At 35.2% G+C, this 25,777-nt stretch overlaps 2 protein-coding genes across 4 annotated transcripts; one reads left to right on the top strand and one right to left on the bottom strand.

Annotated features, from left to right (window-relative positions):
• The first annotated feature begins 1,543 nt into the window (after positions 1 to 1,543).
• LOC113783374 (protein IN2-1 homolog B-like) lies at positions 1,544 to 4,455 on the top strand. The gene is made up of 10 exons (XM_027329492.1): positions 1,544 to 1,746; positions 1,857 to 1,931; positions 2,307 to 2,367; positions 2,451 to 2,537; positions 2,870 to 2,968; positions 3,077 to 3,179; positions 3,253 to 3,329; positions 3,479 to 3,586; positions 3,967 to 4,047; positions 4,138 to 4,455. The coding sequence occupies exons 1-10, from the start codon at positions 1,736 to 1,738 to the stop codon at positions 4,141 to 4,143; spliced, it is 708 nt and encodes a 235-aa protein (XP_027185293.1). The 5' UTR covers positions 1,544 to 1,735; the 3' UTR covers positions 4,144 to 4,455.
• A 1,387-nt stretch (positions 4,456 to 5,842) lies between these two features.
• Positions 5,843 to 10,693, bottom strand: LOC113782667 (ethylene-responsive transcription factor RAP2-7-like). Of its 3 annotated transcripts, XM_027328543.1 has the most exons (10): positions 9,245 to 10,693; positions 8,519 to 8,544; positions 8,401 to 8,431; positions 8,172 to 8,259; positions 7,928 to 8,073; positions 7,654 to 7,698; positions 7,440 to 7,543; positions 7,204 to 7,331; positions 6,875 to 6,973; positions 5,843 to 6,507 (listed from the first exon to the last, which is right to left on the bottom strand). In XM_027328543.1, the coding sequence occupies exons 1-10, from the start codon at positions 9,901 to 9,903 to the stop codon at positions 6,271 to 6,273; spliced, it is 1,563 nt and encodes a 520-aa protein (XP_027184344.1). In that variant the 5' UTR covers positions 9,904 to 10,693; the 3' UTR covers positions 5,843 to 6,270. The 3 variants fall into 3 exon arrangements, with proteins under 3 accessions (XP_027184344.1, XP_027184346.1, XP_027184347.1); XM_027328545.1 differs by lacking the exon at positions 7,654 to 7,698; XM_027328546.1 differs by lacking the exon at positions 5,843 to 6,507 and having other exon boundaries at positions 6,893 to 7,045.
• Between the last annotated feature and the right edge of the window lie 15,084 nt (positions 10,694 to 25,777).

Genomic DNA, 25,777 nt, shown 5'->3' with positions numbered 1-25,777 from the left:
GCTGTTGAATTCTTTTCTCAAGATACCTCAAACAGCAAGAATCACCAACTGAATTAAATTTGCAAATTGTTAAAATTCTTCTTGGAAACCAAGTCATCAGGCAAGACCTGTCTGCGGATTCGATTCCTATGCCAGCCAAATTTGCGATTGTTACTGATGGAAACACAAATGATAATATAATAAATCACTTTTTTTTTTAGCATAAGTAGAAGGTCTCGAAACCCGAAACCCGAAACTTACACTCCATTCCTCAAAATCACCCAATTCATCCCTCCTCCAAATAATCACTTAGTTCTCACTTTGGTTGCATGGATAGCAATCCTGGAAATAGATTTCTTGTAAAAACTATGGCAGTAAATGCTCTTAATGCTTGCTCTCAAAACTACTTTACCCTCTAATGTTTAATTTTGAGCACCTTACCCCCTCATTGGTCAAAATTTATGTTTGATTGTTACAAATTACAAATGTTTCGAAATTGCCTCTATTATATTTCTACGTATTAGAACTTTAGACAAAATTATCATTATCCTAACGTCGGGAAATGTACAAGAAGGTGTTTTCCTTTTTTTTTTTTGGGAATTGAGATTATGTATATATATACGTACACACACATAAATGTATATGTACGTTTGTTTGGATAGGGTATTAGTTGAAATATTTTTAGAATAATTACTGTAGCACTTTTTGTGATGTGATGTATGTGAGATAAAAAGGTGATTGAAAATATAAAAAGATGGGTTAGAAAATGTGTTTATGATGCAAGCAAAATATTATTTGGGATAATGGAACTATCCAAACAAAACTAGCAAACAAAAAAAATGTATGTATCCAAGGTCTCTCCAATGTGTTCTTTGTTCTTGTGTCCATCTACTGTTCAAGAGTTTATTTTTCAGCTAGCAACTTTGTAATATGTTACCAATCTCCTTTGACTTCACGATTTTTGCGTACCACTACATGAAAAAAATTACATGCATGCTTTTTGAGTCGGTTAAAAAAAATAATTAATTTTTGTGCAAAAAAAATTTCAATAAGTAACACTAAAAAAATCCCAAAATAGTACCAAAATTTGAGAATTTTTTAAAAAGTATTTTAGCCAATAATTTGTCAAAAAAAAAAAGAAAAAAGAGATACCAACCTTACCAACCTACATATAGGAGTTGGCCTTTTTCTTTAATGAAGAGAAAGTAGGGTCTTTAATTATTGAATGCACACACTAATTATTATTGTTTTATTTTATATCTATATATACTTTTCTTAATTAATTTTTTTTCTTTTAAAAAATTTAATACCTGACCTACATCTTAAATTCTTAATGGATGGCTATCTTTTTTTTTTGTCAATACAGGGGTGTCCGGGTCAAGACCCGAAGGCGGCCCGACTAATCCTTTGCACCCAAGTACACCGCCACCCCAAGCGCACCGGGAGTTAAGTGGGATTCGATCACTAGACTTGGAGTTCCGGATGAAGCCCAAGACCAGATGGTCTATCACTTAATGGATGGCTATCAGTTGTTCAGATCCGAAGATTTGCAACACAGTCCGCATTTCAAGTAGTCAAAGCACGATTTTGGGATGCAAACACACGTGAAAAATATGAATGTTATGTGGCCACTTTGAAATTAAGCAATCATCATGGCAATATAAGAATCCTTGTACTACTGCTACTGCTACCACCATCCAATTCTTCCTTTGCAAGATAAAAAGTTTTCGGAATATCTTCGCTGTCAGCTTCAGCAATGGCTTCTGGGTAATTAAATCCCAACTTTTGTTTGTTCACTGTTTCTTCTTTATCTTGAATGCTTCGGTGTGTTTAATTTTGGATCTTGTTACTGATTTGGGTATGTTTTGTTTTCGTAGTGTCAAAGAGGTGCTTCCACCTTCGCTTGATTCTTCCTCAGAACCACCTCCTGACATCTTTGACGGAACCACCAAGTGAGTGCTTAATCCCAAGAGAATCATCAATGGCACCGCTTTTTCTTGTTTTATTGACTTTGTCTCAGTTTGGTTCATTTTAATGCAAGTGGCCTGCATCTTACATCGGATTGATCAAGGATATTAGTAAAGTTGGATTAAGCATTTTGGCCCAGTGATTTAGATCAAAAAGTTATTAACCTGCCTACACATGAACTGAGAATCAACGAGGGACATGGATAAAATCTCAACAATATGTGCATCGAACTGGAAGAAACCGAAATTTTTGGTCATTTCCAAAATTTTTGGATCACAACATGGAAATCTTACAGTGACTATTGTTCGTTTGAGTATGATAATATTTTGACACTACGATATTTCATTTCTTGATATTAGGTTGTTCACAGCCTACATATGCCCGTATGCACAACGTGTGTGGATCACAAGGAATTATAAGGTTTGTTGGGGACTTCTTGTGGACCTTGGTGATTCTGCTTGATCTAATAATCAGATTTGTGAATTTCTGATTTGCGTTTGCAGGGATTGCAAGATAAAATAAAATTGATCGCTATGGACCTAGATAATAGGCCAGCCTGGTACAAGGAGAAAGTTTACCCAGCAAACAAGGTTGGGTATTATTTAATTTCACCATGTTGTGTGAGATCTCTGATGCTAATTGTTCTGCGGCAATATCAGACTCATGCTAAATGTTCACAAAAACCAGCCAGAAACTTTTGTACTGTTTGAGGAGCCATGGCTGCTTGCGTCTGCCTGGAAATTTCAATTGGTTTATAAATAATTCCTGTGGACTGATATGTATAGATTTCTTGATAACCAACTGTACCTAATATTTGAAATTGAGATGAAAGTTTCATTTCTCATTTCAGCAGCCAATTATTACATGTAGTTTACTTTGTATCAATCACATGGGGTTTTTCTTATGCTCCATTATCAAGCAGGTGCCAGCTCTGGTACATAATAATGAAGTCAAAGGAGAGTCTCTTGATCTAATCAAATATCTCGACGAAAACTTTGAAGGTCCTTCACTTCTTCCTAACGTAAGATTCATAACAATTTTCTAGTTAAATTTTGGTGAGCTAAGTTGGCTGCTCTTAGTCTGCATTCTGCAGTGGGTTGTATTTTGAGTTCTCTGACCAAATATGTAGGACCCCGCTAAGAGAGAGTTTGCAGAACATTTGTTGTCCTACTCCGACTCCTTTAATGGAGCTGGATTTTCTTCTTTCAGAGCAGATGGAATCGGTGAAGTTGGTAAGTTGAGTGCTCATGGATTTTGGCTGCTAATTCCTGTAAACTTTGATGCTAAAGTGCATTATTTGATCAGGTGCTGCTTTTGATTACCTCGAGAATGCCCTTGGCAAATTCGATGATGGTCCCTTCTTCCTCGGAACTTTCAGTCTTGTAAGAGCAAAATTGGGAACTTCTATTTGTTCACATATACCTTGTTAATGAAGTTCTTCCGTCAAGCATTATGATAGGGATATGAAGTTGTATTTATGTTATCTTGAAGAAGCATAGGTTGATTCATCTTTTTCTCTGCGCAAATTCAGGTGGATGTAGCTTATGCGCCCTTTGTTGAAAGGTTCCAACTCTTCGCGTCGGATGTGAAGAAGTACGATGTTACAGAGGGCAGGCCAAAACTGGCAGCTTGGATTGAGGTAATCACAGAATTTCTTAGACTTTCCCCATGCAAAATTATGTACAAAATTATCAGGAATAAACTGGAAGCATTATTTACATGCAGCTCCTGTTTGTAGTTAAGTATGTTAATGATCCTCCAAGTAGGCATGAATTGAAATGACTATACCATAAAGAAATTGGGGCATGCTTGGAGATAGGAATCTTCCACTTGCATTCATACACATAGTTGCTTTTGAATTTCATGCTGATATGATATCCTTGATCTGAAAGTGATATTCTGTACAATCCCTTGGTTAGGAGAAGAGTACATCTTCAAGGGTTCATTGCATTTTTTTTTGTTGTTGGGACTGGAAGCAGTTTAGTTGGTTATTACCTATTTAACTTGCTTCTGCAACAGGAAATTGATAAGATTGAGGCTTATAAAGTGACAAAAGCTGATCCAAAGGAGTTTTTAGCAGCGTTAAAAAAGCGTATCGCGGTAAATTCTACTGCCAAATGATCAGTCTTTCTTTGTTAGAAGTTATCAGAATGAATTGTTTTAATCTTTGTCCGCTTGTTTTAATCTCAGTGCTGAGCTCTTCGGATCCCTTGAAATCACATGGAATTGGGATGAGCCATGCTCTTCATCCTCAAGGCATATGCATGTTGCAAGATCATGTAACAAGCTCTACTACGCCTAATAAGAAGCAACTGCCTGATCTCAACATAATTAAATTGGAGGCTTTGCCTTCAGTATAAGGCTGCTGTGACACTACATTTTCTTTATCAGACTGGTCTGCGTGTGATTAATTCCCATGTCATTTCATCTTTCTGTACTTCCTAAACATATGATATATTACTCCCTAGGATGAAAATGAGAGATTTGAAATTTACCAAAATTGCTTTAGTTGTTTGGATCAGTAAAAGTACATTTAGTTTTATAATTCATCAATTATCTAAATATATTTTAAAAATACTAGAATAATTGTCGATTTATGAATCTGAGTGCCTCTTAAATAATGTAAACAATAAAAAAGATTTGAGAGGTTTTCAAATTCTTTGTCAAATCCCTCCGTCCAAATGCAGCTACTGCTCATTGTTTCACACACAAAAAGGGGGAGACAGTTCATTACTTTTCTTTTAAATGCATATGACACAAGCATATTGTTTTTCAATACATTGATCTTGGTTGGACCTTAGAAGGGGACGGGCGGAATGAGAATATAATCTAAGCATGTGCCAATGCCATGGAGAAAAGGAGAAAGGTCACTGTAGTCAGTGGCCATTCTTTGCTCTCCATTGATAGACAAGCCCTTAAAATATGATTTTTTACTACCATGATTACAATTGCAAACAGTTAACCCAAATTTTAGGTCCTACCTGTTTATCATAAAACACCCCAATGGATCATGGTTTCTGTACATTAAAGATAATCAATCATGCTGAAAGCCTAAGTTTGTGTTTGTTTGCAGTGAACAGGATGGAAAAGTGAAAGAAAGTTACTCTTTTTTTTTTTGTTTTTAATACAAGGAAAGTTAGGCAATGTTTCTTCACTCTTCTGCATTTATTGTCCTGCAAAATCTGCAGGATTTTGGAGGAAAATTGTTGATTATTTACAATATAGTGCCGCTAACCATCCATTTTCTATCAAAATTTCTCCTATCAAACAAACATATATACACAAGAAAGTGATTTTCTCTTTATATATATATATATACTTCGCTTCCTGCGCAACTTTCCTACTACTAATCAAATAAAGCCTAAAGGTTCCTTATTGCATTGGGGGTAGACAAGCTCTCAGTAGCCTGCTTGAGCACAGCAAAACTGCTGAAGGATTACTCTGGGAAAAAAAAATGCGTGAAGCATTGGAGTGGGGCTTGCAATTGCACTTAGAACTGCCCAATCTCTTATCTGCAGCAGCGTTTATCTTTTTTTTTTTTTATTTCTTTCAAATATTGTTGAAGGCGCCGGAAGCAATTAACGACTGATTTTTTTGATGATGAAATTTCCCACACATTCCACAGCAATTCATTGGTGCACAATTGATTTAGGACCTTGATGTAATACGGAGCTTCTGTTATTTGGCATTCTTTCTGTTTGGATGCAAAAGAATTGGATGCTGAAGTGTTTAATAGCTGATGGAAGTTTAAAGTAGCCCCATCCCTCAAATTCCTGAGTTCTGGAGGATCTGTGTCGGTTGCTATTTCTTCGTATACTCCATGATGAATCTTCACCACAACAAATTCAAGAAAACTCTCTAGAGCAACGGTAAAACAACACCGTGCAAAACCAGGTTGAGCAAAAACCACGAGTTTCATTTTGCAGTTAAAGAGTGACTTTAAACCACCAGTTAGAAGTATGAGCTTTGGCATACCTCAAGTTTCCATTTGTAGTATAGGTAACATTGTATAGGTCAAGCAGGACTGAACCAGCTTGAGTTCTTTGCTCAAGAGAAGCCGTGCTTCTTTGCAGTCAGTGGAGCACTTCCACGTTCCAAACAGTGTGAATGGCTATACAACAATTCTCATGGCAGCAATTCTACACAATTTTGCACTAACCTATACCCCATTGTATATGTTCAAAATATCTTTGTTTCTATCATATATGCATGAATCATAGAAGAAATGAAACCCCGCACTGAACAGAGTGGATTCCTTTGCCAGCTGAATTCCAAGCCCCAACAAACGTTGTTCAAAGAGGTTGTACTTCATGATGATGCTTGCTAATTGTAATTAAGGGTCAAAGGAGGGTGCTGGAAGGCAGAGGTGTGGACAATCTTATTTGGGGCATTCGTTGACACAAGCGTGGTTGAAGTGGCAGTCACTGTGGAGAATCCTGATGATGCTGCAGAAGGAAACAAAGGCACCGAGGTGATCACACCATGGCAATGCATTTTCCATGGCCAGTTTGATAATCCTGGTATCGGAATGCCTTCAGGCCTCATTTTCCTTGCTCTTTCCTGTCAAATGGATTTTCATGTCTTAACATCACGTTTATGAAGATAAACCAGATTTATCTCTTTGTTTTGTTTTCATCTTGACCACAACCCAGAATCATAAAAAGTTGAAAGAAAAAGAATCGTCTAAAGTCAAGCCTTTACTTCAAGAAAAATGGAGAAGCATGAGGACCATTCACTCTTCTGAAAGTAGTTCAATAAAATAACAATTGAAGATGCATTTGAACTGATTGGTAAAACAACACAAAATTTACTTTTCAACTTTATATATATATAAGAGATTAAATTTTCTGAAGTTTGAAAGTTAGAAATAGCTCCTATATGGTATAATGAAAAACTGTTCACGGACATCATGTTAGTAAAGAATTACCTCATTCTTTGGACCAAAACCAGAATATGTGTGGGTCCAAACTGAAGAATCTTGCGATGCCATTGGTAGATATTCAGGAGTATTGAAGGAGTTCTCCACCTGTCGAAGTATTTTTTAAGGAGGCCAAGGAATAGGAGAAGATAATCTGAGTACCAGAATTTCTCGAAGTTCCTAAAACAGTAGAAAAAGATTTCATGGCTCTTACAACGATTGTAAGACTACCAAAAGCTTGGAAGCAGTTCATCTTTTCTTCTGGATAAATCTTAAGATTAAAGTATAAACAACAAAGAAAAGAACTTCAATTGCTAATCACTTCAATGAAGAGATACCTTTATCATTTTGTCATCAGAAGCTGCATAATGGGCACAGGAACTTTTTGAATCACCAATTTCCTTCTGCCCATCTGAAGCTGGAGAAATCCACAGGTTGAGATCAAGATTGTCACCTCTACCTGCATCTGTGGGTCAAGAACAGAAACCGTACCACGTCAATAGCCTGTTCCTTTCAATCATGTGATGAAAGGGTTGAATGAAGAGAAAGCAAAATACGTATACGATCAGCATACCTCCATCTTTGGCAGCTCCACTGATCTCCCACTCATAGGCACTAGGCTCAAAGTTCGTGACTGCTTCCCTTCCATTGCATTTGATAGCTGCTTTGTCATATGCCCTGGAAAAATACAAAATGGAAATATTGTTGGATGAAGCCCAATAAAAACTATATTTTTCATTTCAGAGTGAGAAAATCAGTCTCAAGGAGTTTGATTTATGGTTAAGGACCTTGCAGCTTCTACTTCGCTGTCGAATAACCCAAGATATATATACCTGCAGCCAACCGTTGTTATCTCATATGATGAAGAATGGGCCCTCAAGCATTATTTTCGAAACCATCTAAAGTAATATCCATGCAAAATAGTGTGCATAACAATCGTTGGGAAATTAACATTTTTACAGGTTTGGTAATTTCATGTACAAAGGATGAGACTACTGCTTCTATATTTACATGTGGCCAACCAAAAGCAGCTTAGAATTTGTAGTGTTACTGGACACGTACTTTTTACCAAGAAACTGGCCCATCCGAGCCTCCCAGCGACCACATTTGTGTAGGGTAACTCCTCTATACTTTGAGCTCCCGCGCGAGAATCCAGTGCTTTGACGACGAAGAATATGAACAAATTCTTCCTTTGCCAAGTTTTGCATCTGTACATCAACTTAATGAAGGTTAACATGGAACGCATGTTGCATTATTTGCATTATCTGACCTTACTGATGCTAGAAATTTATCAGCAGAAGTGAACCTGTTTCAAATCGTCTGCATAATCGCTGATATGAAAATTAATGTCAGCATCAACACCTCGAAACTTGATTGCTGCTCGATCATACGCTCTGAACAATAATTGTTAAAATCAGCTAGGAAAGTAGGGAGCGAAAACTTGTAAAATGAGCTTTTCGTAGCAAGATCAACTTGAAAGTACTAGAAACATTTTTCTTTTATTGGTTATTCTTTTCCCTAAAAAAGATGATTACCTAGCTGCAGTATGAGCTGTATCAAATCCTCCTGAAAAAGCAAATGCACTACAAATTAAAATCGCAAAATAATGAAAAGACTTACATGAGTCGTAAATCAGTATCTTAAGCCGCTTACCTAAATACACTTGTTTCCCGCAATCCCTGTTCATAATGCCACAAACAAAAGATACAATTACAATCAAGGAGGAGTAGGAGGCCCAAATGTTTAAGACAAAGAAATGCATACTAGTCCTATGAATACTATCAGAGAACTATCCCATACTGTCATCAAAATTAATCGATTTAGAGTCCCACAAAATTCAAAATAAAAAAGAGACGATAGAGAAGAAGCAGTTTAGACGTTACCCTAGTCATTCACGAATTTACCAAGAAACAAATCGACAGCAAAGAATCCTTGCACACAATTTATAACTGAGATGTAGCTGTCAAAACACTCTTCCATAATTATGAAATTGAAAGCTCGATTATCATTCCCAAAACCCCCGCTCCCCAAAAGCAAGGGGGAAGAAAACCCCTCTTCTCACTACCATTCCGATTCTACCCCTAAATGCATGAAGGGTAAATAAGCAAAAGAAAAGAAAAACAAGAAAAGAAAGATCACGTAATTAAAGTTTAAGACAATCACACACATAAAAGAAAAGAAGTCGGCACAATAAACGATACCATATGGAGCAGTAGTTTATGTAGAAAATAAATTCCCACAAACAGCTTGATTTTCGCAAAATATGAATACATCTGTAAACACAAACAACAAAGTCCCAAGAAGCCATTGACACGGTATGGTTGGGGGGATGGGTTTTTTTCTTCCTGTAAACTGCAAAGTGTAGCATAGAACAGATACCAGATATGGGATTCCCATCTGCCAGTCCTCCGATAAAACGTGACACCCCTATACTGAGAACTTCTCGACCTAGGCCCCCTCCTGCTCTTCTTCGCACCGCCTCCAGCTACTTGGTGCTGCTGATACGGCTGACCAAGCTGATGTTGTTGTTGCTGCTGCTGCTGACCCTTGTTATATATCCCACCAATTTCCCCAGCAGCGGCGGCCTCCGGCACGGACAGTTTGAGCCATTGTGGAGGCCTGGCTGTCGTCGTCGTGGTCGTGGTGGGGAACGGGAATGGGTCATTGTTGGGGACAACAGGAAAAAACTGCCTAGTCATCAAACCTTGACGATGATCATCATTGTCGAAATCTTGATCATTGTCAAGAATTTGGATGATATGGTCTTCCCCAGTGGTGTTGAGGATGGAGAAATTGAGAGTGGTGGTTGTGCAACGGTGGTGGGGTTGGTTATGAGTCGGTGGGGAGGAGCTGTTGGATTCTTCGTCGGCTATGATGAGGACGGACGATGAGGCCCCGGAATCATGATCAGTTAACAAAGTAGCAGTAGCAGCAGCGGTGGTTTTGACGGGGCAAGGAAAAGGGTCGGTTTCATCACAAGCTGAGTCCACTGATGCTGCTGCTGCAGCATCAGCATCAATATTCAGATCCAACAACATTTTCTCCTCCTCCTCTTCTCTCCTATTTCTTTGTTATTATCAATCAATGAATACTACAGTAGTATTATTGGGATTTGTCTGTAGGTAATGATTTTCTGGTGTCTGTTGTTAGTTTCAGATAAGTACCTTTTCAGAAGGATCACATGCTCATGGGAGAGAGAGAGAGAAAGATCTGATCAGAAGAGAGAATATAACCATATAAGAGAGAGGAAAAATAAAATGGTAAGGCAGACTCCCTTGAGGGGTAAGTATATATCAATCACATAAGAAGCAGCTGGGCGGTTCAGAATCAGACTTCAGGCAGTTAGATGACCACACAAAATTCAAGAAATTGCCCTCTCTAGAGTCTAGTCTCCACCCCCAACCCAACCCCAGAAAAAAAGAAAAAGAAAAATAAAAAGGGTTGGGGCGGCAAGGCTACTCTAGCCTAGTCTACCTACAAAATAGTTGGAGACTTGTTTCTTGTAAGCTGTAGCTATCTATATCTATATATTCAAGATGTATAGTTTGAGAGTTTTTGAGAGCTGGGTATTGGTATTGGTTTTGGTGTTGTTCTTGGTTGTGGGTTGTGCAAGGTCTTGTTGTTGGTAGAATTGGAAGCTGTGGAGCTGATGGCAGAAGTTTTTGGTCCAGTTTTGTTTGTTTTTGGAGGTTTCATACTTTCATTTCACTACAAGAAACCCATGGGCTCTGGAGAGGGAGAGATATAGAGGAGGTGGGGAGGATATTTGGGGAGGGGAAGGGAGGGGAGTTGGCTTAGGGGCTATGAAGTTTGGTGATAATGGAGAGGAAAAGTGGAGGAGAAGAGAAGAGGAAAATGCCCAAGTGTGCGTACATGGTGGATAACATTTTGGCTGTAGGGAGAGACGCATTAAGGAGGAGAGAGCTAGAGCTAGGAATGGAGTTTAGCAAACCTTTTACCATGTACTCGCTCATTTGTGATGTGCCTTGTTTGGATTGACATTCTTTCTACAAAAATTTTTTTACTTTTTTTATGAATACGCGTCTCTTTATTTCATATAAATCAAATCATTATAATATATTTTTAATTTATATATTATCTTTCTTATATATAAAAAAAAACTTTCTAGTTTATGTAGAAGTTACTGAATTGTTAAAATAGCCCTGTACGTGTTCGTGAAATTATATGCTGAATCGTTAAAGGAAAAGCATCAACACCAAATTCTGAATATGACGTGACAAAAATATAATTGCTAATTTTTAAAAAAATTGAGATGATATAAATATTTGAAAACCTATAATATTTTCCTCAAATTTTAGGCAACTATGCCTGGTTAAAAGAACTTTTGCATATGGAATTCTCAGATTCAGCCTGTCTATTGACACTCGGAAGGAAAGGAACAGTGTGTTTGGATAGAAGATTATACTACTGAAAACAAAAAAAAATTAAAATAATATTATAGCACCATTTTGTGATGTGTTGTATTTGAAATTACAAATTGGTTTAAAAAATATATTTATATCTATGATACGACGAAAAAATCCTCTTTTTATTCTTCGGAAAAATCAGCTAGGTTGTCTTGGTAAATTGAGATGGATCAATTTTCACAAGGCAAAATTTCGAAGGTTTTACGTGCATTACACTCTCAAGTAAATGGTCAGGCAAATTGGTTGTGGTCATCGATTTTGTGCATGTAGGGTAGTCCTACCCCTACCACTTTACCGCGTAGGGTAGTTTAGTAAGGGAAAGAGTTGAGACAGCCCGACGTGGCAACGGGTTTGTTTTTCATTACGTTATTTTATTTTATATCATGAGTCATGAGTCATGAGTCATGAGTCATGAGTCATGAGTGTGTGTGTTTTGTGTTTTTGTTAGTGTATATATACATATATATATATATACATATAGAGAGAGAGAGAGTGAAAGAGAGAGGAATCTGTGAGGGGTGTGGTGTGGTGTGGTTGTTAATTTGTTACAGGGATGGTATGAGAATCTGCAACTTCCAAACTTGATTAAATTTACGAACCAAAAAAAAAAAAAACCCAATCCGCTGCACTTTTTAATCTTCTACACACCCGGATCGGATATGTTAAGATTCTCCTCCAGCTTCTGCTTTTCGTCCAAAAAGGAATACAATTCTATGATCAATTTATGTACTTTTTAACTATTTCTGGTTAGGCCTCAGGCAACTGTTTCATTCAAAGACTATTCACTTTCTCAATTCAGCATCTGCTTCCTCTTTATTATGTGCCTTTGTCTACCTCGAATGGAATGCCATTATTATTAGTAGTACAGTACAACCATCTTTTTACTCGTAGCGAAACGGACAAACAGTGGTAGTAAAACTTTTTTTTCTTTCCCACATCTCATCTCATGACATGAGAACCAACTATTTTACCACCTTCCACTGTACTATAGAAGCTGGGGCTACATATCTGGACAGACATTACCTAGTTGGATATCATCTTATTTGCAAAAATTTTTATTTACTTGCATCGAAAACATATTTTTTAAATATTTATTTTATATTCTCAATTACAATTTTATTTCACATATATTAAAATACATACAGATTTTAAGTTTTACAGTAGTATTATTTCAAATAATCTCCTGTCCAAACAAACAGGATATATATGGCTTTCAAATTGTTAAAAGAGTAGTGTAATTTATAAAGTAAGTAAAGCAATGGACAGCAGTCTTGTTCTTGAGCCTCATTTCATTTACTTTCACTACTATCTAACTCCTTTCACAATCTTTTAAGTGGAATAGATATTTTATTATTATATAGCTTTCAATATCTTACATACAACCGTGTAGACACTTCTGGTGAGCGTTAGAGAGTCTGCTAGAAGGCCTCCTCCTTCTAGAGTCAATTGACTTTATAGATTTAGCAGGATAGCGCGAACACAATTTTCAATTAATTTTTTATTTTATATATTATATCAAATTATTATAATATTTTTTTTTATATATATAAAAACTCTTATAAATAACAACGATCATAGAGCGGGCTCTTAATTTTTTTACCCCCAAGATAAAAAATCCCGACTATCAACTTTTTCACAATGTAATGATTACGTTCAGTCAATGGATTCGTCCTTCAAACACCCGTTTGTCGGGTTAGATGATAGAATCCGCCTTTACATTTTGTTAGTTGAACCCATCTTGCTTTACGTCTTAATCCATTAATTGGAACATTTTGAAAATGTGTTCGTCATAGTATACACACGTTCAACGTTTTACTCGAAATGGTAAGCTGATTACCTCTTCCACAGCCATCAGAAGTATCACTTTCAAACAAATTAAGCATGCATTTTAATTATTCAATCCGATCAAAGTACAGATTTTGGATTATTTTTTGTTTGTGAAAAACTACCCCTATCCAATCATTACAGACTAGTTTCACCAACACACGCATCATATAGATTAAAGAAACTATTTTCTGGTTTAAAAGGAAACTTCAAACGTCATGGCGCAGTTTAGAATTGAGGAATTTGATAAAAGAAGTTGAAATTCGTCCAAATCACTCTGGTCGTTTAAGAAGCATTTGGGCTTGTAATTCACCGATTATCAAAATATATTTTAAATGCTAGAATAATTAGTAAATTTATAAATTTAAATACCTCCTTTGCTGAGTAATCTAAACAACTAGAGGGATTTGAGAGAATTTCAAATCCTTCGTCAAATCTCTCTCACTGAATCCAGACGCTGCATATGAGAATTTACATTATTGCTAAAAATGTGATGAAAAATTCTTTTGACTTCGTAAAGCAGCTCATATGAAATTTGAGAGAATTTCAAATCTTTCGTCAAATCTCTCTCTCTGAATCCAGACGCTGCATATGAGAATTTACGTAATTGCTAAAAATGTGATGAAAAATTCTTTTGACTTCGTAAAGCAACTCATATGAGATTTGAGAGAATTTCAAATCCTTCGTCAAATCTCTCAATCCAGACGCTGCATATGAATTGCTAAAAATGTGATGAAAAATTCTTTTGCTAGCTTGATGTCGGCAGACTTGTGCATCTGAAAACGGAACAACATTATTGGATGTTGTGTTTTTGACACTTTTTGTTTGAATCACAAGAATCATACTACATTGAAGTTGGAAAGTTTCCCACGTTAATCCCCTGTTGCTTTGTAGGCTGCGTAGACAGCCAAAAATGGAAAGGAAAACGAAAAATTGGAGGGAGAGGCACCTCAATTTGGTCTATCGTAGAATATGAATGCCACATGCTGGACATTATTGTTGACTAAGGAAACTGGGTTTCTACTCTTTTTGATGCCAAGAAAGTCACAGGACCGCCCCGTCGAACTAATCAACACAAAACCTAGCTAGATATTTTGAATGGTCCAAGCCACAACAAACTTATTTCTACGGTTAGGATTGTCTTATCCCCACGCAGGATCCCACGACCACATAATAATACGTGCAGGAGCCGTCAATTGCCAGGTTTCGATCAAATTGCCAAATTTATCAAGAAAGCCAAGAATAAACAAGTTCAAGTAGGACTGCTAACGAGTACGAATATGTGGCTTAAAACATATTAGCGTATTATACAAAAGAAAAGAACCTCTTTCGTCTCGGAGCATATTTCTGATTTTCAGAGTTTTTTTTATACAGAAATATATTATAACAATTTAACGTATGTGAGATAATATAGTGATTGAAAAATATGTTTATTAAAAATAAAAAAAAAATATTTTTTGAAGAAAAAAAGGCAATCCAAGCAATTGAATTTATCGAAACTTTGAGAGGAGAACATAAGAAAAAGTCGGATCAATTGACATTGGAAGGCCATGACAGATAATTTTTCTTACAAGGGAATATGATGTATTAGCGTACGAATCCTTTTCTTTTTTCTTTAGTTTGTATTATTAGCTAATGGTATCTATTGAAAAATTTTTGTCGTGTCCTTTATATCTTTTGCTGTCCAATTTTATCTAATTATGGCCATTTATTATGGATCCTGCACCGTCAAAATATGGAAGTTCAACTTTGAATGTTAATGTACAAAGGGTTTGTCTAGCGAGTGCCCGTTGAGTACTCGTAAAAATATATTTCAGGAGTTATATTTTAAAAAAATATAAGATTAATCAGGAAAAGTAAATAAATATAAGGGACGGTAGGTCAGATTAACTAGAAAAAGTATATAAATATAATGCAGGATAGTAATTGTTAGTATGTGTGTGTGTGTGTATATATATGTATATATGATAGGTTAGATGAACCGTAGATGTGTTGATTGCTGCCCAATGGATTAGGAAAACGCAGGTATGAAAACATATATATGTTGTATGCTAGAATAGCAGTGGGTTCGCTTAACTTAAGGAACAATCACATATGGTTTATTAAGTTTTGTCTAAATCAATCACACTAACTAACGTTGATTGTTTATTAAAACGACAGTAAAGATAGTTAGATTATAACTAATTTGGTGAAAGGTTGTTATTTCCAAAACAATTTGGTTTTGTTTGATAAGCAATTTAATTGTTGATTGCTCATTATTACCACTCATTCATTATTATCACTTTTCATAATCAATTTATCCACGATCTCAAACAAGAGACAACAAGATCTGACTACTGAGTTAAAGTCAGTTTTTCCATTTTCGTTCTTCTCCCTTTTTTTTTTTCTGAATTTTCAACTGAAACCCAACTAAAAGTTCGGCTAACCTGCAACATAAAGTTAGGTAAAACGAGAATAGATCCTTGTACCTTAGTACAGTTTTGCTGAATGGGGTTAAAAAAAAAAAAAAGGAAAAGAGAGAAGGATCCAAATGGACTATAAATATATAATAATAGTTTGCTGAAGTTTATTAATCACACACAGGTTAGTATCCTGGCAGTCCAGAGTGTGTCCTACTTCAACTAATAGGTTGCTTGTTTATTCCTCAAGACTGAAGGCAAACTGATAAATCAAGGAAAATTACATTGGCAACGAAATGTGAGGTAAAATCTAGGAGGATGAGGAAAATTACCGTTTGGATTGTGATTTTCTAGAGTTTTTTTTAAGTGTGTTTGGATAGCTAAGTTATCGCAAATAATATTTTACTTGTATCATAAACACATTTTGTAACTCGTCTTTTTATATTTTTAATCATCTTTTTATCTCACATACATCACATAATAAAAAGCGTTACAGAAATTATTTCAAATAATACTCTATCCAAACACACAGAAAAATATACCGTAACGATTTGATGTATGTGAGATAAAAAGATGATTAGAAAATGTATTAATGGAAAAAAAAACATAAAAGTTTTTTGAAAAAAAATGACAATCCAAACAAGTAAATACATTTCACAATCACCTCTTTACCAAAATTTTTTTTTAAGTTTTCTGTAATCATATTTTTCAATTATTTTTTTTACCTCACATATATTAAATTACTACAGTACATCTTTCTACGAAAACTTCAAAAAATGGTAGTATTTTTTTGTCACACACGTACATCAAATTGTAAAAAAATGTTACAGTATTATACTACTATTACTCTAAATAATTTCTTACTCTATGGGCCACAAAGCACCAAAGTCAGAAACCATATCTTGTTTTCTTGACATGACATAAAGAACGTACTTGTGCAAATGTTGAAGCACAAGGTGGGCTAGGTTGATAAAAACGTGGGAAAATGCGGACAAATTTTTATTTCTGGGACCAATTATATAGCTCAGATGAGTGGCAAGGTAAGTTGGTTTTATCAATGTTAGTATTAAGAGGTTGCCCAATACTGCTGAAAAGAAACACACTCTTTATCTTCTTCTTCTTCTTCTTCTTCTGGTATGGCACCTTGCTTAAATGGACAAAAAGAAGAACAAGAAAGGAAGCAGCCATCACGTACGTGTTTGACTTTGCCAGTTTTATTTTGTGCCTAGCCTCCCACCTTATGTGGCATCTCCGACCCTTTCTATCCCATGAAAAGGCAACTTTATATGAATTAACTTCACTTATTCCAAAACAAAAATGTCAGTACAAAAAATCACGCAGCGCGTGAGTAATATTAAAATCTTACAAATAATAAATAATAAAAAAATAAGAGAGGAAACAAAAATATTCTACTTCAATCTCCTAATTTCCCTCAACTACAAAACCAAGGATTCCAAGTGCTTAAACAGAAAAAACATAACCACAAATCCTATTCTAATTATAATATCGAAGCGCGACTCAACTATTTTCTAAATCAATTTTGACGCCAATTCTAATCTAGTTACCAAATAACAAATCAATTTCTAAAAGTATTAAAATTCTAAATATGTTTGGCTTAAAATATATCAACAATGTCTTCTTTAAACCTTATTCTTCATGTAATAAGGATCTAATGCCATCACGAGTTTGAATTGCCTTTGCAGCATCTGTAGCAGTATAACTCAAGTGTAACTCCAATTTGCAACTGATACCCATCCACATATTTATGCGTGGAAGTGGACTATCTGCATGCAATTTTGTTACTAATTTTCCTCGATCAAAAAAGTCATCCATATCGACCCTTTCACAATTAGAGCCACCATATTTTCTTGAATAACAATCCACATAAGTTTTAACTAATAAATCATGCCTTTCATAATCTTCTTTATAGTAATAATTTTCTTCATCGATAAATTCTCTCTTCATGACAACTCAAAACAATTTATGTAACTTCACAAAAATTTTCTTCGTTTGTTTGAGTTTCTTGGCCTCTCTGGCTTTAGGTTTGATCAAACACTACCGTGACAATCAACAATCTAGTAGGACCTTTTTTATAGATCACTGCACAACACGAACAATTTCAACAAAGTCCTTCTTTTTAGAACTCTGTCCAATTAGGGTCACTTTTCCGTAATTCCAATCAATAAACGACTACTCCAAGATCAATTCTCATGGTTCAATTCTTCAATATACTAGTACTCTACCATAACCTCTGCACCCTTCTATGGCACAGGTTCCTCTATCAAAAACTTTGTAAACTCTCCATGCACTACAGACACCCCAAAATCAAACTCTTGAATTTAGGGTTCTAATACCACTTGTTTGCACAAAAAATTACGCAGCGGAAGTACCAATAAAATCTTACAAATAATAAACAATAGGAAAGGCACGTGAAACAAAATATTCTGTTTCAATCTACTAATTTTCCTAAACTACAAACCAAGGACTCCAAGTGCTTAAACAAAGAAACATATAACCACAAATCCTATTCTAATTATAATGACTCAACTCTATTTTCTAAACCAACTTTGACACCAATTCTAATCTAGTTACCAAATAACAAATCAACTTCTAAAACTATTAAAATTATAAAGATGCTTGGTTTAAAATATGTCAACAAAAACTAAAAGAAAGAAAGAGAAAAAATGGCAACCTTTTTCTACTTCTATTCCTTACATTTGCTCATGGACAAAGGCAAAAAGAAATATTTGCATACCCATCTTCAATTTCTTTTCTTTTCTTTTCTTTTTTCCTCCTCTTTTGAAAGAATCCAACTTCGTTGAATTGTGAGACAAATGTGTGGTGTTTTAAGTGGGTGTCAATTAGTGTACGGTTTGTACTAAGATGACATCGCTCAAATGGTTTGGCTGGATGAGAATCAGTAATGAAATATTAATGATCATCTGGATCCTTTTCATGCAACTAATATACTAGCAGCAATGACTAAATCAACGATAGCATTATTAAAAAGTTCACATATATGCACGGATGATGTACTAGAGTAGTGTGGGAAACTTTCCAACGACACGAAAATGGATGCAAGATTTGTGAAAAGGCATGAAGAAGACCTGTACTTGGATTCATAGCAGTAAATCAGACCAAATCCCACCAACGGTACTGGCAGAAGCCAGTTTTTTTTGTCTGTTAGAAAAAGATGTCAGTTTTTTGAGTTACCTTTTTTCTTTAATCAATTGTTCTTTCACCTTGTTAATTAGCACAGATAATATATATGTGCTTAATTTATGTGTCATAGATATAAGGGAAACTTGTTTCAAGCTGTGCTGTGACTTCTCAGTAAGGAGCTGAGAGATGCAATGGCAGTTGGCTTGATGCTGCTCATCTTTACTTAAAAAGTTTATGGGGCATGCCTGGGAAAAGAAAATCGTGTTCAATTTTCAGTCTACCAAATTCCAGGAGAACAGGCCATGTTCATAGAGATATATAAGTTTTGCAAAATTAATCCAGGGGATAAACAAAGTTTTGCTGAGAAATCAGGCCGAATCACTAATTAACATGTTATGCTCTTAGGGAAAAAAAAAGGACTCATTAAATCAAGAAAAAACATTGATTGAGCACAAAATTTTGTTTTTCTTTAGTTGTGAACTAGAGGATTCCGAATCCCACCAAAATCCAAATTCATGGTGGTGCCAAAAGTATACAAGTTTTCTTTGCTGCAAAACTCTAAATTCATGTCCCTTTTTTTTTTTTTTTTTTTTTCTGAATCAGTAAACTCATCTGAAAAGAAGCGGCAATTGGCAAATTGAGCATTATCTAAAAAAGTATTTTAAAAACCCATAAGGACGTGGGCTTAGACAGACCATGTTTAAACAATAAACAAAGTACACCATCCAAAGAAGAGTCAATTAAATTTAGTAGTCATTCCCGACAATCCACTGAGGTTTAATTATCAAAGAAGCAGTCCTGACCTTTACATTATTGCAACATCGAGGTGCTTGCATAATTGAAAAATACTACTGCTACTAAGTAGTACTACTAAGGAAGATAGATTGACATCATCTCATGCATAAGCTTTCCTTTTTCTATTCCTTTTCTTGGCTCTCAAAACCATACAAGTAATCCATAATAAGCAAGTCAGATTATCCTCAACAGATCATCGTTTTAGTATAATCTAGCCCACTAATGTCAACATGTTTGCACCATCCAGCTTCCTGCAGAAAATTTTCTCCCTACTCGTGGAAGCACATGACAACTTATCAAATTTTGAAAAAAAAATTGCATGTAAAAACGATTCTGATCAGTTAGAGATGGCAGATGAAGTCTTCGCAGACTTCGAGAATAAATACATATGATATTCAAATCCTCTCCTATGTGAGTTGTACATTATTATTTTTTTTGTTAATCAGGTTAGGTAACATAGAGTATGCTTCCTTTACGGCCTTTAGCAAGCTAGTTAGTTACAGCTTTATTGTCCTGCTCCAAGGAATGATGAAGGATCACATATTCTACCCTAGTCGATGAATAATTGATCCAATTGCAAGATTCATCTGTGTTCTATGCGATATGCGCTCTATTTCAGATTACAAAATCAAATTTCAAGTTGCTAAAATCTTATTGGACAATCAATGGAACAAGGCGAGAAATATATATATATATATAGGGATAATTTTAGAAACCTCCCTTGAGGTTTTTAACAATTTCACCTAGTTCTCTTAAGGTTTGAAAAATTACATATATCTCCTCCGAGTTTTACCATTTTTGTAACAAAAACTATTTAATGATCAAAATTTGGAATGAATAACCCAAAATGCCCTCGTGAAATTGTGTGATTCATTTTACCTTCTTATAAAATTATTCAAAAACTACAAAACATGCACAAAATCTCAAATTCATTTTCAACCCTTATCTCTACTATTTTAAACTTTTCATATTACCACAGTTTAAATTAGTACCATTATCACCATGACCATTACTATCTTCAATCCCTAAATTCTAAATCAATCGAAATTAAAAAAAAATTTGCACTGTTAAACTCAAAAAATTTTAATAACTGCATCAATATAACATCCTATCCCTCAAATATTGGAGTATCAATACCAGTCCTATCCTTTTAAACCCAATTTACATCTTCTTTTATTCATCTCCAGATCCTCCAAGCAAATCTAAAATTAATTTTTAACATGTTATTATTGTGTTTAGGGCATGATCGGTTATTTCACGAGATTTTTGTTTCCATTAAATGTCTAATTGTGTGAGGCATTCAAGTGAACAAGATTAGGAGTGAATTGTTTAATTGCATGAACAATATTAATATGTTAAGGTAATTATGGTTATTTTGTAGGGTCAAGGGATGTATGTATAATATTGAAAACTTCAAGGGTACTAAGTGAAATTGTCAAAAATCTCGAGGGAGGTTTCTGAAATTATCCCATATATATATATATATATTCTAATTCTACTAGTGATAATTTTTGTAATTAATCCTCATTAAAGTTTAAAGATGATTAAATGTTCCTTGAAGTTATGATGTCATGGGCTATGAAAATTTCGAGCAATAAGGGCATTGGCCACAACTAAAAGGAAGAAAACAAAACCCTCAAAGGAGGAAAGAGAAACCTTAATGGAGACAGAAAGATGTCTTGTCAGTTATCAGTGGCTCAGCCAATGAGACAAGACCTATCACCGTCGTCTCCCCAAAAATGGAATGAAAGGAGCATTATGAAATCTGGACCGTCCAAAGATTTTCTTGTCCCCTTCCGCCAGCAGAAAGGCAGCAATAAATAAAGATGATTGAAAATACAATACTACTAGATATCTATGAAAGATATGGCATCGGTCCTTCCTATTTTCTTCACCTCACACATGCGGAGCCTTTCCTCTTAGGGTAAACCTCTGACCTTAGAACTCTCCTCTTTTCTGTTCTATCAAATTCCTTCCTATGGTTTGATTTAGATATATATCAGTACAAAAGCACCATTGCCAAGACTTCAACATCATGCAGTAATTGCGTGCACACTTGTATAACAAGGAACCAAGACCAGTCACCGTTTCATTCCAATAAATCGGTCACAATTCCTTTCCTTCTTCTTCTTTTTTTTTTTTTTGGGTAATAGTAGTATAAATCTGGGTACATTCGACTCACTCTGGTCGCTACTACGGGATAAAGACATGTTCTGAAACGATAGGTCACACTTATGAGAATTCTTACAAACTGCTTATTAATATAATCTTCACCTCGACAGTAAGATTTGACCGTACAAATTTTTATGAGAGAGTGATTTGTTCTTGTCGATTAAGTCAATTTGTATTGGCGTACAATTCCATTCCAGTGTGCTCTGTTGCTAGAACTTTTGAGGAACTCATTTGGAAATTAGATAGCCTATCCATTTACTGTACGCCTAAAGAAACTTGAAACCTTCAATCTTAATATGATTTTTGCTATGATATTGATAATTTGAGTACTTTCACTAGTACAACCTTACACGTAATTTATCCTTTCAATTAGGAATGTTAGTAACAAGTCTCCTGTACCATCAAAATCACCAAGTATTTATTCAGATTGCAATTAGTTTTTCATTTTCATACATTGCGTTTGAAAAAAAAGTGTTACAATATAATTTTTTTGTAAACATTTCCAGAAACTCTTAAAAGATAGTACAATTCAAACGGGACTTAAGGCTTTGTTTTGGATTGTATTTTTCTGGATTTTTTGTAGAAAAATTACTGTACTGATTAAATACATGTGAGATAAAAAGGTGATTGAAAAATGTGTTCATAGAAAACGTAACAATTTTTAAAGAAACATTGTAATCCAAATACTTTATGACCACAACTATAATATATGAAATATGTTAGGTAGGAGTCACAAAATTTTTTTTTTTTTTGGTAAAAGAAAAGAAAAAGGTCATATTTTCAAAGTCTAACAAGAAGAGATGACGGTCTAGATAACCCGTCTGGCAAAGAATTACTCAAGTCTTGCCCAGCAAGGGCTGACCCCTGAGTAAACAACGAAGGCTGTTAGTTGTCACCCACCGATCATAAAGGTAAAAGTACCTAAGTACCAAAAACGAAAAAGCTAAAATCACTTTCGAGAATATGTGTTCGCAGGAATAAATACCAAGCAGCTTTTATCTTCAGGATAAGATGACCGAGAAGTAAAGCATACTCCTAAAGGCGACTGGAATCGTTTCTTTTTTCTTGTACTGCTAAATACGATGATGTTTACAATTTTATCTTTTTTCCCTTTTCATTTCTCTCCAAGTTTAGCACTTTGCAGGATATTATTGAGAATTTGAATGAATTGCCATGAAGTAATACTGCTGGAGGATGGAACTTGGGCACTAAAATATTCAGCCATTGAGATTGACATGATATATAACCAACATACATTGAATACCGATCAAATCAAAATAAATATTATTGATTAAAGAAAAATTCACGACTTCTTGTTTTACTAAAATAAGCTCTCTAACGAGATTGAAACTTCAAGAATTAGAAGTCTGGAATTCAAACTTTCACTTCTTTCTCCTGCTATGTCTTAAATTCTATACCTGCTGCGTTTTTCTTTAAAAAAAAGAAATAATTATGCTTTATTTGACAAGAACAGGCAAAACTCTGTTCAACTCTACATATCTGTTCCTGCAACAGCAGACATCAACTTGAACGTCATAAACTTGCTCTTATGATTCCAAATAATTATGCATGAGACCATCCATTACAACAAAACCTAACACTCACTCACAATTTTAAATGTCGTTATCCTTTCTGTTTTTTTAATGTAAGATATACAATATAATAACAAAAGTAAAGGGGACCCTTGGGCTTGAGCAAGTGGGAAAATGATTGAAGAAGAAGAATTCAATGAAGTGCGATCCATGTAATTTTTAAAATTAGAGGGGTACTAGCTGTAATTAGTGGAAACCACAAGGGAGGCTTCCCAGATTATCCCAAAAATATATGTATAGGGTGTACTTGTCGGCAGGGGTACGAGGTTATACTGGCCCTGGTTGTCGGGAGTGACGTGGTCGCTTCTTCTCCTTCCGTACCAAAAGTTTTCTTATTGCATTTCCCAGTTTTAGTCATTCTTTTCCTTTGTTTCCCGTACTATCCTTCCTCACCACCCGATGCGTAGTTTGTGTGTGTGTGTATGTTTTTGACGATACAGGGGATATCCGGACTTTCGATCCGACTAATTTCCTGCGGTGATCCGAGAGAAGGCGCTCCAATTCACTTCGAGCATGATAACCATAGGACTCGGACACTGATTAATGCCTTAAAGAAGGATTACATGACCAGCCAAACTACCTTATGGAAGTTGTAGTTTTTGTGTGTTTGCGTGTGTAGATTTGGCTACAATATTTATCAAAAAATCCTACCTCGACTTTTTCCATCAATATTGAATAATGATAAATAAAACTATTACTGTTATATAATTACATTGTAAATCGATACAATAAAATATGAGTCTGATTCTTCTAAATTCTCTCACTTTTTGCTACGCCCTCCATTTGACAAATTCTACGTCTCCAATTTGTCACATTATATCTAATAGTATATTCTTGCGATGTTAAGCAATACACTGACACAGTATCAAATTGGTTTTTTAACTAGAATTTCTAAATTCTTTTAATCATAATACATAATTTCAAGTGCCAATTACAAAAAAAAAAAAAAAAAAAAAAAAAAGCCATGCAAGCCATGGGGAATAAAGCAAGGAGTAGTGCTTTTTACAAAAATAAAAATAAAAAAAAAGTTCTTTGCCGGACGTTTATGCTTATTCGTCTTGCGCATATCTTGAGACTGCTTCATGCTACAAGCAAACAGATTTTGACACTACGTACCATTTTCATCTTATCTTCGGATTCCAATTTTTGTGCTTTTTACAAGAGCATGTCTGGATTCACCACACACACAAAAAGTGAGTACAACATTTAAGAGTTTTCTGTGTTGGTTCGATGTATGGAGGAGAAGGATTCTTGATCCGGGAATCCATTCACAAAGGGGAAAAGGAATTGGGGTGGTGTCAACTGTGCTAGCAAAAACCCTGGTCCTACTTGTTTTCATTGCGGCACACAATCCTTAGTAGGAGGAATGCTCATAATTCACAGCATATGTTTTTTTTTTAAATAATTTTTGCAGCATATTCACATAGTTTCTTATTAATATACTGCTATTGGAGTACCAGATACTTGACCCTTTTCAGTCCGTTTCTGTTTCAACTCAAATGTGGGGTATTAAATCTGAGAATGTCTAGTTTTTTTCCACAGAGTTGTAAAGTGTTTGGACTTCACTCACTAACTAGCCTTTATGCTTATTACAAATTATTATTACTCTACATACAGTTGAACTTATAGTTTAAAACTATAATTTCAATTTTATTAGCTTACTATAATAGTTCAGTAACAAACGGAATTGAAAATTTGAATTGAAATTCAAATTTTACATAGTTGTCATTCATCCAACGCTGCTGATAGTGTATGTACACTGTCAGTCAGTGTAGGAAAGATTTACTCATTGAAATTGTACTACAATGTTTATTATGTTGAGGAAAATGAATGATAACACTACAGAATCATTAGAAACTGAAACGGGCAATGAGTGAAAAGAAATTATTTCAGGCATGTCTTAGAAGCAATGGGACTTAATTACGCTAACCCAAGGGCCATGGATAAAATAACAGACAACATCGGAAAATTGATGGTCACGTGTTTTTAATTACTAGGACCAATGGTTTTGCCCATTAAAACAGATTAGTCTTTCCAAGGAAAAATAAAAAAATGTTTTTGCTTGGGGAAGGAAAGTAAGAACTCCAACTAATGCTGCTGGCTAAGCACATTTGGCGACTGGCGAGGGACGGATTGTAGCAGCAGCTGGTAATGGTACCAGTGCCAAATACATCTTGACCCAACTGTCCTCGAAGGCGGTAATTTTGGACTTCTGGAACGGACTAAAGGGCCGAAAGCAAGAACCAATACCTTGTTTAATAAGCAAAAGTCTTGACAGTTTCGGTAAAAAAGAACCAATACCTTGTTTAGACAATTTAAAAATTATATTTTTACCACCTAAACTAAAATTTTCCCTGCTTTTTATAGCCGTCTAAATTAAAACAATTGCACTCAAAAGTCCCAGATCAAACAAAGGAGCAGCAGGAACGGAAAGTATGTTAGAGAGCCAACTCCGCAGCAGTTCATTAGAAGTAACAAAGCTTATTTTGTGGTCCGTTACCAGCCAAACTTTTACAGGCTGTACATTTAGGCATCATGAGA

Source organism: Coffea eugenioides, chromosome 9 (assembly GCF_003713205.1).
Source record: "Coffea eugenioides isolate CCC68of chromosome 9, Ceug_1.0, whole genome shotgun sequence".
In the NCBI taxonomy this organism is placed as follows: Eukaryota; Viridiplantae; Streptophyta; class Magnoliopsida; order Gentianales; family Rubiaceae; genus Coffea; species Coffea eugenioides.
The sequence above is the reverse complement of the archived record's forward strand: the minus strand, read 5'-3'. Positions and strand labels throughout refer to the sequence as shown.